Source organism: Cutaneotrichosporon oleaginosum (genome assembly GCF_008065305.1).
Source record: "Cutaneotrichosporon oleaginosum strain ATCC 20508 chromosome Unknown ATCC20508_contig01, whole genome shotgun sequence".
Classification (NCBI taxonomy): Eukaryota; Fungi; Basidiomycota; class Tremellomycetes; order Trichosporonales; family Trichosporonaceae; genus Cutaneotrichosporon; species Cutaneotrichosporon oleaginosum.
In genome coordinates, this window is record NW_027072170.1 from 1,252,936 (window position 1) to 1,268,763 (window position 15,828).

The 15,828-nt window shown below is 63.6% G+C and overlaps 6 protein-coding genes across 6 annotated transcripts; 4 read left to right on the plus strand and 2 right to left on the minus strand.

Moving 5' to 3' along the window:
• Positions 1 to 1,389: 1,389 nt before the first annotated feature.
• On the plus strand, positions 1,390 to 2,406 carry COLE_00515 (uncharacterized protein; the record flags this gene model as incomplete). The annotated part of the gene is made up of 1 exon (XM_018425412.1): positions 1,390 to 2,406. One exon carries the CDS (start codon positions 1,390 to 1,392, stop codon positions 2,404 to 2,406), a length of 1,017 nt encoding a protein of 338 aa, XP_018278513.1.
• A 320-nt stretch (positions 2,407 to 2,726) lies between these two features.
• On the plus strand, positions 2,727 to 6,494 carry COLE_00516 (uncharacterized protein; the record flags this gene model as incomplete). Its single annotated transcript, XM_018423328.2, has 4 exons — positions 2,727 to 4,277; positions 4,310 to 5,889; positions 5,925 to 6,030; positions 6,063 to 6,494. The coding sequence occupies 4 exons, from the start codon at positions 2,727 to 2,729 to the stop codon at positions 6,492 to 6,494; spliced, it is 3,669 nt and encodes a 1,222-aa protein (XP_018278512.1).
• A 343-nt stretch (positions 6,495 to 6,837) lies between these two features.
• COLE_00517 (uncharacterized protein) lies at positions 6,838 to 9,458 on the plus strand (the record flags this gene model as incomplete). The annotated part of the gene is made up of 2 exons (XM_018421395.2): positions 6,838 to 7,048; positions 7,090 to 9,458. The coding sequence occupies 2 exons, from the start codon at positions 6,838 to 6,840 to the stop codon at positions 9,456 to 9,458; spliced, it is 2,580 nt and encodes an 859-aa protein (XP_018278511.1).
• A 323-nt stretch (positions 9,459 to 9,781) lies between these two features.
• Positions 9,782 to 11,297, plus strand: COLE_00518 (uncharacterized protein; the record flags this gene model as incomplete). The annotated part of the gene is made up of 3 exons (XM_018420380.1): positions 9,782 to 10,270; positions 10,307 to 11,152; positions 11,193 to 11,297. 3 exons carry the CDS (start codon positions 9,782 to 9,784, stop codon positions 11,295 to 11,297), a joined length of 1,440 nt encoding a protein of 479 aa, XP_018278510.1.
• A 161-nt stretch (positions 11,298 to 11,458) lies between these two features.
• COLE_00519 (uncharacterized protein) lies at positions 11,459 to 12,461 on the minus strand (the record flags this gene model as incomplete). The annotated part of the gene is made up of 3 exons (XM_018423327.2): positions 11,459 to 11,915; positions 11,985 to 12,372; positions 12,404 to 12,461. The coding sequence occupies 3 exons, from the start codon at positions 12,459 to 12,461 to the stop codon at positions 11,459 to 11,461; spliced, it is 903 nt and encodes a 300-aa protein (XP_018278509.1).
• Positions 12,462 to 12,634: 173 nt separating this feature from the next.
• COLE_00520 (uncharacterized protein) lies at positions 12,635 to 13,906 on the minus strand (the record flags this gene model as incomplete). The annotated part of the gene is made up of 3 exons (XM_018426711.2): positions 12,635 to 13,257; positions 13,303 to 13,528; positions 13,565 to 13,906. 3 exons carry the CDS (start codon positions 13,904 to 13,906, stop codon positions 12,635 to 12,637), a joined length of 1,191 nt encoding a protein of 396 aa, XP_018278508.1.
• Positions 13,907 to 15,828: the final 1,922 nt, after the last annotated feature.

Sequence of the window (15,828 nt, forward strand, 5' to 3'; positions counted from 1 at the left end):
CTCGACTATTGTAAGCAACATCAATCTCCGCGATACCCCCGAGAGCGTGCGGAGCGCGCGGAGGTCAGAGAGCGACGGGAGTGTCATATCGCGTTATCAGTAACTCAGCAGTCAGAGAGAAGAGGATCAGTCAGTAGTATAGAATCTGCGTGCTGTACATATATGCATGAGTTGTGCCAGTGAGGCTGTTGTGAGGTATTTCAATCTTGCGACGGAATGTCTCACGACGGTACAAGAAGAGCTGGTCCCTCACCTCGTTAACGAGACTGAAAGACAGACGCTCCACAACCACTCCAAAAGTCTCGACTCGGAGCCTTGTAGCGCCTAACGCCTACTCCTAGTATGAAACTTTGAAACTTTGCAGACTTTGTGAGTCCAGAACTAACGGATGCAAGTGACGTTTTGGTTGGTGACCTCATGACGAGAGAGAGTGGAGTGGCGGAGGGAGCTCGGGTGATCGATCGGCCGGGTGCGGGATCAACAAGTCGACTCGAAACATCTCCACTTCGCCTATCGTCACCCGACATATCCTTTCTTTTATCTCGCACTCTCTTCTTCTCATCTCTCTCCATCTCATCCCCTGCCGCAGCCTGCTGCTCGCTCTCGCACGCCGTACACATGATCCCCCATTCTCGACCATCTCCACCTCCTCACCGCTTCCACACATAACCCCGCCGCCACCCGGTTCCTGATCGGAACTACACCGGCTCGGCTGTCCGACGCCAGCCGCCTCCTAGAGAGGTGACACCGAGACGCCCCGCGAGACCTCCGTGAGGGCGCTGCGATGACTATCGCCATATCTCCTCCGGGGGGGTATTCTAGTGAGTCTCATCGTTGTGCGATCCGAGGTTATTCCGCTCGCCCGCGAGGCCGATAGCGGGCGGAGACGGTCCGATGGGGCCAAGGAGGCCGTGGAGGCAAGCGTTCCGCTTGCCAGCAACTCCATCTTGTACTCCGCAGAGATGGCAGGATCGCAGGACGGGCGTGTGTTGACCGTGCGTCATGGCCGGCACGCTAGGGGACACTCCTGCGTCACGTACATGCAATCTATTGTCGCCCGGTCGGGTCCCCCACTCGCAGACACTCCCTTGTCGCACGACACAGCTGACCTCAGCCTCCCCACTCCGCTCGTCGCCGCTCTCGAACCCGCCTATTCAAGGCGATGGGCGCCGGGCACGCAAGATCGCGATCCCACGGAAGGCAAGCCACCACGCGCACTCGCCTTCGTCGTCGCTCGTGCACCACTCACCCAATCACTCACACCACCGCCACTCCCCGCCTCATGCCCCGCAAGCCGCCCAACCAACCCCGCCCTCTCCCTCTTCTTCGCCCCTCTCACGGTCACACCCCTTACTCGGCTCATACCCCCTCAGCCTCCTCCATGCGCGCATGGCAACCCACAAGCCGCATTGCGCCAGCCAATTCGCGCTTCGCGTGCGCGCTATCGCTACGCGCCCGGGCTTAACACCGCGCGCACCGGAGGCCCTGATCCTGCCCTTCTCCGCGACATACTATGATCTTGTGTCAGAGAACGAGCCGCCCGCCGCTACCGCGCCGTGCCACTCTCCGTGGGTCGCGGACGTAGACCTCGAGGCACATTACTTCACAGCCTTTGCGGAGCCACAATCTGAACCCCCGGCATATCCGGGCTACCGCGTCCCGGCTATCGGGCAGCTACAACTGCTTATAAAGACGTCCAGCGCGGCAGTGCACGCGTTCGTTGTGCCCTATGACCTATCGCAGCTTGCGCCCGGCGCCCGCCTCCTCGCACGCGAGCGCACATACGTCTCCACAGGCAACGGAGAGTCTCTGCGCTACGCCGTGCAACTGCAATTCGCGCGCGTCGACGGCTCCTTCTACCTCGCCCGCACCCTCAAGCTAGTCTTCAGCACGGCGCAAGAAACGGACAGTACGCAGCGCACCGAGCGTGCCGACGAGGTCGTGCCTCCGTCTTCGCCGGTGAGCCTCAAGCTCAGCATGCGCGGCAGCGCTTTGCGGCGCTCCATCTCTTCCCTGCCTGCGCCGTCGCCCACCGACTCGCCGCGGCAGAGGCGGAGCAGCATCGAAGCGAGCTCGGAGTGGGCGGCGGTGCGTGCGCAGTGGCGCGCGCGCGCCACAGCGTTTGTCTCGAGAGGCTTTGAGCCGCCCACGTCGCGCCCGGTCTCGCCCAACCCCGTGGCGCCGAGCGCGCGTAGCTTGTTGTCCGCGCTCGCCCCAGATGCAGAGGAGCGCGCGAGCCAATCTAGACAGGAAAAGGGGGAGGAGGGCCGCGTGCCTACCGAGAAGCAGAGGCCGCCAGGCCCCAGCCGGACCCCGAGCGTCGCGTCGTCGTCAAGACGCCGGCTTAGCCGCGAGGAGCGCGAATTGAGCGAGCGGTTACGGGCCATGGACTTGAGCGATAAGTGATTGTATCTATACTGTGATGTAATTGTATCGGGAACAGGGACTTGCGTTGCGCGATTTGTTGTATTTGTTGGGAATTTGCGCATGAGTACGATGAGGAGACTGGCGAGAGTTGACATTTAGCAGAGAGTGGGGCAGGACTGGGCTGCATGTGGTATTTGGTTCCGCCACTCGGCCCCACTCCTTCCCCCGCTGCGGTGATCATTCTGCCGAGCAGCATGACGTACATGTGCCCCTGGCCATCATGCGAAGTATCGACATCCACCGCTAACCATCTCTCCTCCTCCATCTCCTCGCCACTTCCCTCACCCAAGGCCGCGGCCATGCCCGCCGTCCCGCACACCAAGTCCGCGCCGTCGGAGCACGGCCTCCCGCCCGCGCCCCCGCCCGACGCCGAGTCCTCGGCGCGGGCGCCCGCGGTCCAACCCGCCCCGTCCGTAGTGGACGCGACGTCGCATACCGCTGCGCATGTCTTCTCGCGCCGCTTTCTCGGGCCTATGCCCTACCGTGCCGCGACGTCGAAGAAAGCGGAAGCCGCGAGAGCCGAACGGCGCGAGCTGCGGCGCAAAGGGTTGCGGCGGCTCCTTGCCCGCGGAGATGATGAGGAGGACGAGGACGAGGCTGCGCCGCGCCACGTGCACCTGTTCCGGGTGCGGCGGCGGACGTCGTTGGGCGACGAGACGGAGCGCGAGTATGCCATCGACGACGGGAGTTCGAGCTCGAGCGAGGAGGAGTTCGCGGTGAAGACGATCAAGGCCAAGGCCAAGGGCAAGGGGAAGGATAAGACGAAGGAGCCCAAAGACAAGAAAGTCGGGAAGAAGGGCAAGAAGAAGAAGAAGAAGAAAAAGGGGGCGGGGGATGTCTGGGTCGGCAACTCGTTCGACATTGGCGCCGAGTTCGAGTCGCCCCCAGACGGAAGAGAGAACACCCCGGCCTCGATGTTGGGCCAGGACATGCAGGAGTCGCCTGAGGTTGTGCATCGCCAATTGCATCATGACGGGGAGAACATCGTGCCGGAGGCTGGGCCATCGACATTGCCCCTGCCTACAGCTTCATCATTGCCGGGCTCCAAACCAGCATCCGGACTATCAACCCCCGGCTCCGGAATGTCGACGCCACGACGCCCGGGAATCAAGCGTGGGCATTCGAGTAGAGCAGGATCGACCTCCTCGACCGGCGGCGAGACGTTCGTAACGGCCCTCGACCACGCCCACGACGACGGCTCGGACGAGTCGACGTTCCACGCCATCGTGCCCGATCCGCAGCCGCTCCCCAGCGACGGGCTCCAGAGCCAGAACTCGTCGCCGCGAGCCGCCGCGAGCTCGCAAGGCGACTCGCGCGCACGCTTGATCCACTCGTCGGACGAGGAAGCCGACCTCGGGCCCTCGAGCCTGTCGCCGCGCCAGTCCGAGTCGCGGCTGCGCGCGCGCACGTCCGGCTCTATCGCGAGCCTCGGCCGCGACGCAAAGCAGGCCATCAACGCGCGCCTCAAGTCGGCGCTGCGCGGCGACGCGGCGCACAGCGACGAGCGGCCGAGATCCAAGACGGTGCAGTTCAGACCGCACGACGACGTCGCGCCCAGCGGGGCGCAGGCGCCCGCACACCCGTACGCCGTGCTCGCGCGCTCCGGCTCCAGCGTGGAAGGCACGAGCGCGGACGCGGTCGGCGACGCGCTGCCCATCGACGACGACGTGCTCCCCGGCGGCATCGTTATGCGGGACCGCGCGTGCGTCAAAGTCGGGCGGCATCGCGAAGAGAACATGGGCCACTTCGACGAGCTCACCCAGCGCCGCAGTCCATGCTATCGCATCGACCCGATGGAGGAGTATGTCCTCGGTATGACGGTGACGTCGATTGACTTTTACCTCGACTGGGTGAGACGGAGGCTTGGAGGAGCTGACACAAGTTCTGGCCGTTGGAGGAGAAGATCAAAGGCCACAAACGACTCGCGTACTGCGTCCCGCTGTCGGCGCCGACGACATTGTCGGTGTTCAACAAGACGGACATGACGCTCGCCCTCACTTGCCCGTGGTCTGTGATTGTGCGCAATACTGCGCGACACTTGGACAAAACCCTCCGCAGCCAGACCTCTCGGTGGGATCGCACGCGGCACGGCCGCATCTCCGATACGCTCCATATGAGCCGACAGGGAAGTGCTGTGTTCCTCATTACTTTCGGGGAGCGGTCACGCGCCCTTGACTGGTTCTGGTACATATCTGGTCAACTCGGCGTCAAACTGCCACGCCAGATCGACATCCGAGTGCCTGTGCTCGAGATGACACTCCGCATTGCGGTCCCCGAGGAGCCGTCGAGCACGACGTTCAACTCGGCTACAATTTTACGCTCAGTGTGGAAAGCCGTGCTGTCTAACAATGAGCAGACGCGGCTCCTGCGTGAGCTCGGCGCGATCCCCACACTCAGACTCGCGTGGAAGGAGGTCGAGCCCACGGTCGAGTGGGTGTGCTGGGACACGACGGTGACCGACCGACCGCGTGAGTGGGCGCTCCTCGCGAGCTTTGCACATGGCCTATCGAGACCAAGGGGCTCGCTGCAGGTCCGTGACGCGACGCACTACGGTATCCGTGTCCGTCTCGAGGACGGCACATTGCTCGCCGAACCCGAGGGTATCGAGGGATATCTCGTGCGCCACAAGACCGTAGCGGCGCCTAAGGAGGAGATCTACCTCTCCATCGTAGACGGACATGCTTTCTTTTCCCCTGCGCAAACAGGGACTCCGCCCCTGATTCCGCAGAGACGCGGCTCGTCGCCCGCTGAGCTCTTCCCCGAGCTCCACAAGAAGTTCCTCGACAGCGAGCGCCGGCGTCTCGGCACATTCGTCGAGAAGTGTACGGGGTGCATCGATCTCTCGCGAATTACAAGCACCAGGCTCGTCAAGCCCACAGAGCTTACTGGCGGGCTAGACGCGCCGCCAGTGGACCCAAACGAACCGAACTACACGGCTGAAGGGCCGCCGAAAGCAGACCCACCCCCGCGCGCGAAATCTGTAGCGGCACCGCAGCAGTCTGAGCTCTCGCCGCTCAAAGCCCCGCAACTCCCGCGCGCAGACACGACCTCGCAGCTTCAGGGCGCCGACACGACCGAGGTGGCTGTCCCGAGCCGCCGCACCACCGCGCTGACGCCGCTTCCGAAGGAAGGCAAGAAGGGCCAGCGCGAGTTCGAAGTCACGTTTCGCGACGGTGTCACTGTCGTCTTTGAAGCGCACACGCCCGAGATCGCGGCTGAGTGGGTCAGGCGCCTCACTGAGCTCGTGCGGTACTGGACCACCCGGCGGCGCGTTGATGCGCGCTCGGCCATGGACGTCGTGCAGCTCCACATGGGCAGAGAGGCGTTTGTCGGCCAAGCACTGGACCTCCACACCGAGACGCTCGTCAATCAGCTGTGGAATTGGTGTGTCATCGACGGCTGCCGCCCCGTTACGCACTCCGGGCGGGTGTACGTGCGGCGCAGCAAGTGGGGCAAGTTCAGGTGCGTCGTGCGACCATCATCTGCGCTCACACCAGGTCGTTCTACCTCGTCCTCATGCAAGGCAGTCTGGTGGCCTTCTCCTCCGACGGGAGGGCCGGCATGCAGCCGCGGCGCGCGGTGTGGCCGCTCTTCGGCTCCTTTGTAAGCCTCATCGGAATCGGCTTTAACACCAGGTCTATTCGGGCATGCTCGCGCAGGACGAGCTGGACGCGAATCCGAACGAAAGTGCTTGGGACCCGCAGAACAGGGTCTACCAAGACGGGCTGCAGAGCAACGACGGGGCAGAGGACACGACATTCTGCGTGCGCCTGTTGTGGCCGCACGGCCGCTTCGCGCCGCCGCAGCCGTGGGACCTCGAGAAGAACAGGAAGGAGACAGGGGCGCAGGCGGACTTCGTGCCGCCTCCGCTGAAGAAGGAGCCGCAGCGCCTGCTCGTGTGCCGCGCGCGCAGCAAGCTCGAGCGCGACCGGTGGGTGTGGGCGCTCAACTGCGAGAAGGAGCGGTTTGCGCGGGCCTTCGTCAGAGACGAGGAGACACTGCGCAACACCGGCGTGCTTCCGCGCCACTCGACGCTCACGCATACCGATGCGAGTCTCAAGCTGTAGGAGTGCACGGGTCTGTGCCATTGGCCGGACGAGGGGTGCAGAGTGAGGCCAACAGTCCACGCCGGAGCCGAGGCCCGGCAACCTATTACGATTCTCCCGGGCAGGTCGGGACGGTACTTTGATACATAGATATATTAGCATTGGTTTATGACTCCAGCAACGATGTATTCCTGCATGCGCCATGATTCCGGACATGTGCCGAGATGCATGAGGCTGACGTCTGCGGGTCTTATCACGGCCCGGGAAATGGCCCGGCTCGGCCCGGATTGTTGTCACTGGTAATCCGCTCTCGGGGCAGCTATAACCTCGCGCCTCCCATCCTCGCCCCCCATCACAAGACACCATGGCCGACTCTGCAAAGTACGGCGGCGTACTCGACGCGCACCGCGCCACGATTGGGGGGTGGGAGTTCTCGCGCGTTGCCTCCGAGACCGAGCCCGATGTCCAGGAGGAATGGGCGGGCTGCGCCGTCCCGACCAGCGTGCAGGTCGAGCTCATCAAGGCCGGCAAGATCCGTGATCCGTACAAGGGACTCAACGAGTGGGACTGCCAGTGTGAGTTGGTTAATCTCCTCTGTTCCCGCCGCTCACCCCAGGGATCCACGAGTCCGCATGGACGTTCCGCACGACATTCCACGCCACGGCGGCGCAGCTCGCCGCGCCGCACGCCGACCTCATCCTCGACGGCCTCGACACCTACTGCACCGTGCTCTTGAATGGCAAGGAGATCGCCAAGACGGACAACATGTTCCTCTCGCACCGGATCAGCGTCACGCGGCAGCTGAAGGAGAAGAACTCGCTCGAGCTGCGCTTCGCCGCGCCCCTCCTTGAGGCTAAGAAGGAGGAGGCGGCCAACGGCGGGCCTATGGCGCTGTGGAACGGCGACTCATCCCGCCTCTACTCGCGCAAGGCGCAGTACGGGTGGGGGTGGGATTGGGGACCTGTGATCATGACGATCGGGCCCTGGCGGCCGGTGTTCCTCGAGACGTACGGGGTGCGGCTGGCCAACTTGCGCATTGACAGCACGCTGGCTGAGTGCGATGGGAAGTGGGATGCAGCGGCGCTCACTGTGTCCGAGCTCGACGTGATCCCCGCCATGCCCGCCGGCGCTAAGCTCGCGTACACGCTCACGGACGGCGCTGGGAGCGTCGTCAAGTCCGAGGTGACGGACAGACCTCGTTGGGATCTTAGTGGCAAGGTCGAGGCGTGGTACCCCATCCACTATGGCGGACAGCCGCTGTACTCGCTTGAAGTTGCGCTGCTGGACCGCGACGGCGCGGTCATCGCCAGAACGACACAGCGCACCGCGTTCCGCCACGTCAAGGTTGTGCAGGAGCCGCTGCCGGATGCGCCGGGCTCGTCGTTCCTCTTCGAAGTCAACGGCGTGCGTGTGTTCTGCGGCGGCTCAAACTGGATCCCCGGCGACAACTTCCTCACGGAGATGCCGGAGAGCCGGTACCGCGCCTGGATCGACCTGCTCATCAAGGGCAACCAGAACATGCTCCGCGTGTGGGCGGGCGGCATCTACGAGGCCGAGGCGCTGTACGACGCATGCGACGAGAAGGGCGTGCTTGTGTGGCAGGACTTCATGTTCGGCTGCGGATTGTACCCTTCGTACGAGAAGATTAACGCGAGCATCAAGGCCGAGGCGGAGCAAGCCGTGCAGCGGCTGCGCACGCACCCCTCTGTCATCATCTTCGCCGGCAACAACGAGGACTACCAGGTCGCGGAGGAGAAGAAGGTCGTCGACTACGACGACAACAGCGGCGACTACATGCACACCAAGTTCCCCGCTCGGCACATCTACGAGATCCTGCTCCCCGAGGTCGTCAAGCGCTGCTCGGACATCTTTTACTGGCCCTCGTCGCCGTATGGCGGCAAGACGTCGGGCGACCTCACCGTCGGCGACGTGCACCAGTGGAACGTGTGGCACGGGACACAGGAGCCGTGGGCCAACTGGGACAAGCTGGCGGGCCGCTTCGTCTCCGAGTTCGGGATGCAGGGCTACCCGAACCTGCGGACGGTGAAGGAGTGGTTCGAGAAGGGGCAGGAGGACCAGATGTTCCCTCAGAGCCGCATCAGCGTCAACCACAACAAGGCGGATGGGTTCGAGCGCCGCCTCGAACTCTACCTCATGGAGAACTTCCGCCACGCCTTCGACATGCCCAGTTACGTCTACTACACGCAGGCGATGCAGGCCGAGACGCTCGGCGCCGCCTACCGCCTCTGGCGGCGCAATTGGAAGGGTCGCGGGCGCGAGTACACGTCCGGCGCGCTGGTGTGGCAGATCAACGACTGCTGGCCGTGCGTGTCGTGGGCCATCTGCGATTACTACCTGCGGCCAAAGCCAAGCTTTTATGCTATCGCACGCGAGTTGCGACCCTTCACGGTCGGTATGGCGCGCAAGGAGGTGCGCACGAACGCGAGCGAGATGAGCCTCGCGCACTATACGATCGAGCACGAGCTCGAGCTGTGGGCATGCAACTCGACGCTGGAGAGCAAGAAGGCGACGATCGAGCTCGTCAGCTTTGATCTCGACGCGGGCGAGGTCGCGCGCAGCTCGTTCGACGTCGAGCTCGCGCCGAATGCCAGCACGGAGGTATGGAAGGGCACCGTGCCGGGACAGGAGACGCGCACGTCGCTATCGCAGGTGCCGCGGCCGATCGTCGTCGGCGCGCGCCTCCTCGCCGATGGAGAGGTGCTTGCGCGCTATGCCAACTGGCCTGAACCGTGGAAGTACCTCACGTTCCCGGATCCAGGGCTCAAGATCGCCGTCAAGGGGGATGAGGTTACAGTGACGGTCGAGAAGCCCGTCAAGGGTCTTGTGCTCGACGTCGACGGTGACGAGTGCGACTGGAGCGACCAGGCGCTCGACCTCATGCCGGGCGACCCGCAGGTCGTCACTGCCAAGGGGTTGAATGGGCGTGAGGTCAAGGCGCGGTACATTGGTGACGGGTCGGCGTAGTCAGGCGTAAACGAGTCAGCCACGGCGAGGAGTGCAAGTAGAACCAGCGTACATTGTGACATGCTATGATCCATATCTCATCGCTACTACACCCGCGACGCTGAACACCGCGAGTGATGCGACTGTTCGTGGAAAGTAATAACCCGCACCGGCTGGATATTATACCCGGCGGTATTCACCCCTTGCGTCGGCAAATAATTATGGACCCGGCCATGCCCGCTCCGCACTCTTTGCCGGCGCCGCGATGCCCGGCCGCGGACCCCATTGCGCTCACGACCAAGCTCATGCGTTTGCTCCATCGCACTCTCATCCACGCGCGCAACATGTCCACCAAGGCAGGCTTCACGACCTACCCGCGCATGACTGCGCCGTCCAAGATCCCCGACCCGCTCGCGCCCAACCGCCCCCTCTTCCCCCTCCTCCCGCACCCCGAAGAGACGGCCCCGCCAGCGCCGCCGCGCCCGGAGCTCGCCCCGCCCCCCGCGGGATGGACGCGGAGCTACCACGCTGCGCCGGCCGCGTATCCCAAGGAGCTTGCCGAGGCGCACGGCACGCTGTCGCGCGACAGCACGCCGTACAAGACCGCCGAGGCCAAGGCCGGCGAGACCAAGGAGGAGAAGGCGGCGCGGTTCACCGCCGACGCGATAAATAGCGTTGAGATGCGCTACGCCGTGCATAACTGGACGTATGCCGAGGTGCAGGCCGCGCTGCCGCGCGGCCACTGGCTCGCTGCTGAGCGCTGGCGGCGCGACAAGCCCACTGGCCGCGGCAAGGTGCTCGTGTGTACGCACGCTAATGGGCTGCAGAAGGAGGTGAGGCGCGTGGGCAAGCGAGCGAGCTAACAGTAGCACTGGCACGTCGCGCTGCGCGCACTTCTCGCTCGCGATCCTACGACGCCAGGCGCTGTCTTCGGCACCGCCGCGGAGCTGCCGCCAACTAGCGTGGAGATCGATGACATCTGGCTGCTCGACGACGCCAACCATGCCGCGAGCGTGGACCTGAACGCCGGCCGGCTCGGCGCCGTACAGGCGTGGCGCGACGACTCGCGCGACGTGCTCAACTTCGTCACGCACGTCCTGCCGAACGTGTATGCTGGCGAGGGACGGCCGGGATGGCAGCTCGGATGGTCGGCCAACCCAGCCCCGATGCCCAAGGTCGTGGGCATCGGACACAGCTTCGGCGGCAACGCGCTCGTGCAGGCCGCCGCGGCGCGCCCCGATCTCTTTGAGTCCCTCTTCCTCGTCGACCCCATGGTGCCGCCGCATTACGTCCCGTACGACCGGTGGCTCAAAGAGCGGCTGGCGGTGTACGCGCTGAGCGCGGGCGCGATCCGGCGGCGCACGCACTGGCCGAGCCGCGCCGACGCGGCCAAGGCCATGCGCGCCCAGCCCTTCTTTGCGGCATGGGACAAGGAAGTGTTCGATCTTTACGTCGCACACGGCCTCGTGCCTGTCGACTACAGCAAGCCTGAGGGCGAGGTCACGCTCGCCACGCCCAGCTGGTGCGAGGCTGCCGTGTTCACCGAGCCCGAGGGCGTCGCGCACGGCTGGATGGCTCTGTCGAAGCTCACGTGTCCCGTCGGCTTCGTCATGGCTAATGTCCCGGTCGCGACGTACGGCGAGGAGCGGACGCGCGACATGGTCTGGCGTCCGCCGCGCGCGCGCAACGAGCGCTTTCCTGACGCGGGGCATCTGGTGAGTCGCAGCGAGCGGTTAGGTCAGGAGCTAACTTCAGATCACGCAAGAGAAGCCGCACAAGCTGGCTGAGAGCATGTGGCGCTTCTTCACAACGATCGATGCTGGTGTATGGGACAAGGATGACGACCGGGCGAAGCTGTAGTTCCTTAGCACAGCTGCCGTGGAGCACATATTAAACATGCATTTTGTTGGGCTTAGGACTCCCGGGATCTGGCCGTATGCGACAAGTGCTCCAGTTTCCTTCGGCCCCCCCCCCTACCTCTCGTACAGCTAACGATGCATCTTCTATGTCTCCCAACTCCCTTACGCGGCGATGGCAAACTTGGCCGCCGCCTCGTCAAACGCCGCCTCCTTCGCTTTAAGCTCCGCCGCATACGGGTGCGTCGTGGTGGCAAGCTTGGCCTGCGCCTCGACGTCCCCGAGGCTGGTCGCCACAGCGAGGACGTTTGCGTCGCTGCCACCACCCGACGCAACCGCGTCCGCAATGTCTGCCTTGGCCTCCTCGCCATGTCCTAGCAGAAGGTGGGCGGCCGCGTGAGAGGCAAGAACGCCCGGCGTCCGCCCCGCAGGCAGCTGGTACAGCTCCTCGTAGAAGTAGTAGGCCTGGTGCAGGGGCCGGGCGCCCGTCTTGAGCCCGATCCACGCTTCGATGGCTTGCACGAGGGTGCTGTCGTTCCCGAGGCGCTTGGCGGTCTGGTACGTCGAGTTTGCGAGGTCACGACGGTCCAGCGCGAGGAGAAGCTGCGCAAGAATCGCGAGGCTTGCGTAAGCGTGGGCAGGCAACCAGATGGGCGGGGAAGGAGTTCTTGCCTCTTCGAGAATGACTCACCACTCCAGGTCCTCCCGCCCCTTGCCCTCGTTGAGCGTCGCGACGGCCTCCTCGTTCTCCTTCTCCAGAATGAAGATCGTGCTAGCAAGCGCGCGCACCGTCCCCTCCTCCCACTCCTCGCCCACCTCGCCCCCCTCGACCTCGATCACCAGGTCGCGCGCGCTGTCCACTGCCTCTTCCCCGCCGTTCAGGTACGCAGCGAGGGCGGCAGCGGCGCTGGCTGCGGGCGGTGCGGGGTCAAGCGCAAGGAACGGCGCAAGCACGGCCTGTGCTGCGGAAATGGCAGGCGGGGTGAGGGCGAGGTGCGCGCGCGCGACGTACACCGCGCGCTGGAGGGCGGCGTCACCGCCGGGCGTGAGCGGCTGGTCCGAGGCCTCGTCGATCGCCGCTGATGTCAGCGCCGAAGCTAGGCGACGCACCCTTGTACGACCCCCGGTGGAAGAGCTGCTTGATGTGGTAAAGCGGGTCGGCGTCCATGGTTGTTGTTGAGATGAGAGTGAACGAGGCGCGAAGATGAGTTCGAGAACGCGGCGATCCACGTGGAGGTACACGGAGAGACGTCCACACTCCGCCCACTCCATCACAATATTGCATGAAGATGTCCAGTCCACCCCAACCTGCTATAATACAATATGCATGCATGTCTACGTCTACTTCCTCCGCGAGTGGCGGCGCGCCTTGCCAGGCCGCTGCGCCTTGCCGCCCTTGGGCCCTCCCTTGCCGCCCTTGCCCTTCTCGCCGCCGCCCCATCCAGGGATGTCGTTGGCACTCTCACGGGTGTTCTGCTTCGAGCGCCGGCCGCCGCCGCCGAGCGAGTACTTGGCATCGCGGGCCTGGCGAGGCATCTTGGACTTGCCGCCCGCCTTGCCGCCCTTGCCTTGGCGGCGGGGCTCGTCGTCGTTGTCAATCTCGATGCCGAACTCGTCCTCCTCGCCGCCGATCTCGGCGCCGTCCTTGCGCTTGCGCTTGAGCCCGGCAACCTTGTCGTTGAAGTTGCGCTTGTCTGCCTCGCGCTGCTTGAGCTTCTCGACCTGGATCTGCTTGCCGTACTTCTTGAGGTCGCGCTGCTTCTTGGCCTCCTCGCTCTTCTTGATGCCCTGCGCCTCCTCCACGAGCTTGGTCCGCACGCGCTCCATGTGCTCGTCGCTCTTGACCATCTCGGCGTAGTAGTCATTTGGCCGCGAGAAGGGGATGTCGTACTTCGCGCACAGCTTGCGCGCCTCGGGCACCGCGTCAAGCGCCAGCTTGTAGAACGCCATCTCGCGCTTGAGGTCTATTGTCAGCCGTGTAGCCCACTTGAGGCAACGCCGGAGCTCACCATCGTCAGGGTCCACGTCCAGCACCGTCTTGGACTGCACGATCAGGTGTTCGGGCCACTCGGTGTTCGTCATACGGATCCCCTCAGTCAGAATGCGCATGGCTGGCTTGTTGTGTGTCGTGACCTTACGGTCCGGCACAGCATCCTCGTCCAACGACACGTCCGAACCCAGCTCGTCGACTGCCAGAGCATCCGCGCCCGCATCTTCAATAAGAACCTCGTCATCCTGGAATCAGCATCAAGGCCAGTGCAGCTAGCTCACCTCCTCGGCATCCTCGTCATCTTCCCCCTCCTCGGCCCCCTCCTCGTCCTCATCCTCATCCTCATCCTCATCACCCTCCTCCTCGTCCTCATCCATCCCCAGTTGGGACTTCTCGAAGTCGTCCAGATCCTCCGGGCCGACCAGCTCCATGAGGCGCTGCATGCCCTCCTCGTCGATGCCGTCGTCCTCAGAGTCCTCGTCGTCCGGGCCGGCCTCGTCCTCAACCTCCTCGTCGTCCTCGGGCTCCGGCGAAGGCGAGGGTGTTGGCTCAACAGCCTTTGGGACCTCCTTCGCCTTTCCCTTGCCCTTTACTGCGCGCGTGGTCTTCTTGGTGGTGACCATTGGGATCAGATGTTGTGTTGTGATGTTCACCGGGCGGAGTTCAGAAATTCTGTATCCCAGGTCACCGCCGGTGGAGGTCAGACGGGATCAAAGCTTGCCACCTGGGTGAGTGCCACACCCGGAATTAAAGTTGCCACGTGGGGTATGTGGGTGCACGTCCAGACGTTTGCCGCTGAGCGCTTACTCACTCCTCGCACTCGATTGTCATTGTTTGTACACATCTCCCTCATCGTGACACCCAGCGAGCCGACCCCTCGCTTCACATCTTCGGCAACCGCAGCTCCCAGAACGCTCCGACGTGCATCTGGTCTCCGCTCGACCGCCCGTCGATCCAAAAGCGCTGCGACAAGGCGCGCGTAGGCCGGCTTGCAATCACCCGCGTGTTCTCCTTCTTGCCGCTCCATCACGTCTTCCTTCCTTCCACCCACATCCACTCTCGCTTTCTCCTTCATTGCTCCTAGGTTGCACGTGCGCGCGTGACCCGACACTTGACGGCCCAGCATGGATGCAGGTGAATACCCTTACTAATACTGAGAGAGCGTGACTACAACAACAGGAACTGCTGCCGACGGCTACGAGTACAACCCCGAGTACCAGTATGAGGAGGGGGCAGAGTACGCGGAGGAGTCCGACTCCATCGCGCAGGAGGACTACTGGAAGGTGATCAACTCGTTCTTCGACGAGAAGGGTCTGGTGCGCCAACAGCTTGAATCGTTCAATGAGTTCGTTGAGAACACCATGCAGGAGCTCGTCGACGAGAGTTCGAAGTTGACTCTCGACCAACATACTCAGCACACTGGTGTTGCTGGCGACGAGACAGTGAGTCATGGCTGACAGCTCGGCAACCGCGCGGACGGCGTCTGAGTATTGAGCAAGCGCTGACCAGCTCAGCGGCGTTATGAGATCCAGTTCGGGCAGATCTATCTAGCCAAGGTGGCGATCACTGAAATCGACGGTCAGACAGTCGGCATGTTCCCCCAGGAGGCGCGCTCGCGTAACCTCACATACGCAGCCCCTTTGTACGTCGACATGAAGAAGTCGACCCTCACCGCGGGCAACGTCGACGACCCAATCGAGGCCGACTGGCGTCCAGCAACGGACATCAACGGCGTGATGCAGGAGACGGAGGAAGACAAGATCTGGATTGGCAAGGTCCCCGTCATGGTCCGGTCCAACTTCTGTCTTCTCCACGGCCTGCCCGAGGACAACTACTACCAGCTTGGCGAGTGCCCATACGACCAGGGTGGCTACTTCATCATCAATGGTTCCGAGAAGGTCCTTATTGCCCAGGAGCGCATGGCGGCCAACCATGTCTACGTCTTCAAGAAGGGTGACCCTTCCGCCATCACCTTTTTCTCCGAGGTGACGAGTCAGATGGAGAAGGGCGGCAAGATGCCGTCCAAGACCGTTGTACGGATGTACGCGCGTGCGGCGGAGCGCACGACCACGGGTTCGGTCATCCGCGCGTCCTTGCCGTATACCAAGGTTGACATTCCCATCGTCATCATCTTTCGCGCTCTCGGCATTGTGCCGGACCGTGACGTTCTCTCCCACATCTGCTTTGATGGGAATGACACACCTCTGCTCGAAATGCTGCGGCCATGTATCGAGGAGGCGTTCGCCGTGCAGGACCGCGACACTGCGCTCGACTTCATCGGTCGTCGTGGCCAGCAGGAGAAGGGCACGCGAGCACAGCGTCAACGCGCGGCGTTCGACATTCTCCAGAAAGAGATGTTGCCGCACGTGTCTGTCTCCGAGGGGTTCGAGTCAAAGAAGGCGTACTTCCTTGGGTACATGATTCACCGCCTGTGCTCAGCGGCCCTGGGGCGCAGGGAGCTCGACGACCGTGACCACTTCGGCAAGAAGCGTCTGGACTTGGCCGGGCCTCTGCTCGCCAATCTCTTCCGCATTCTGTTTAAGAA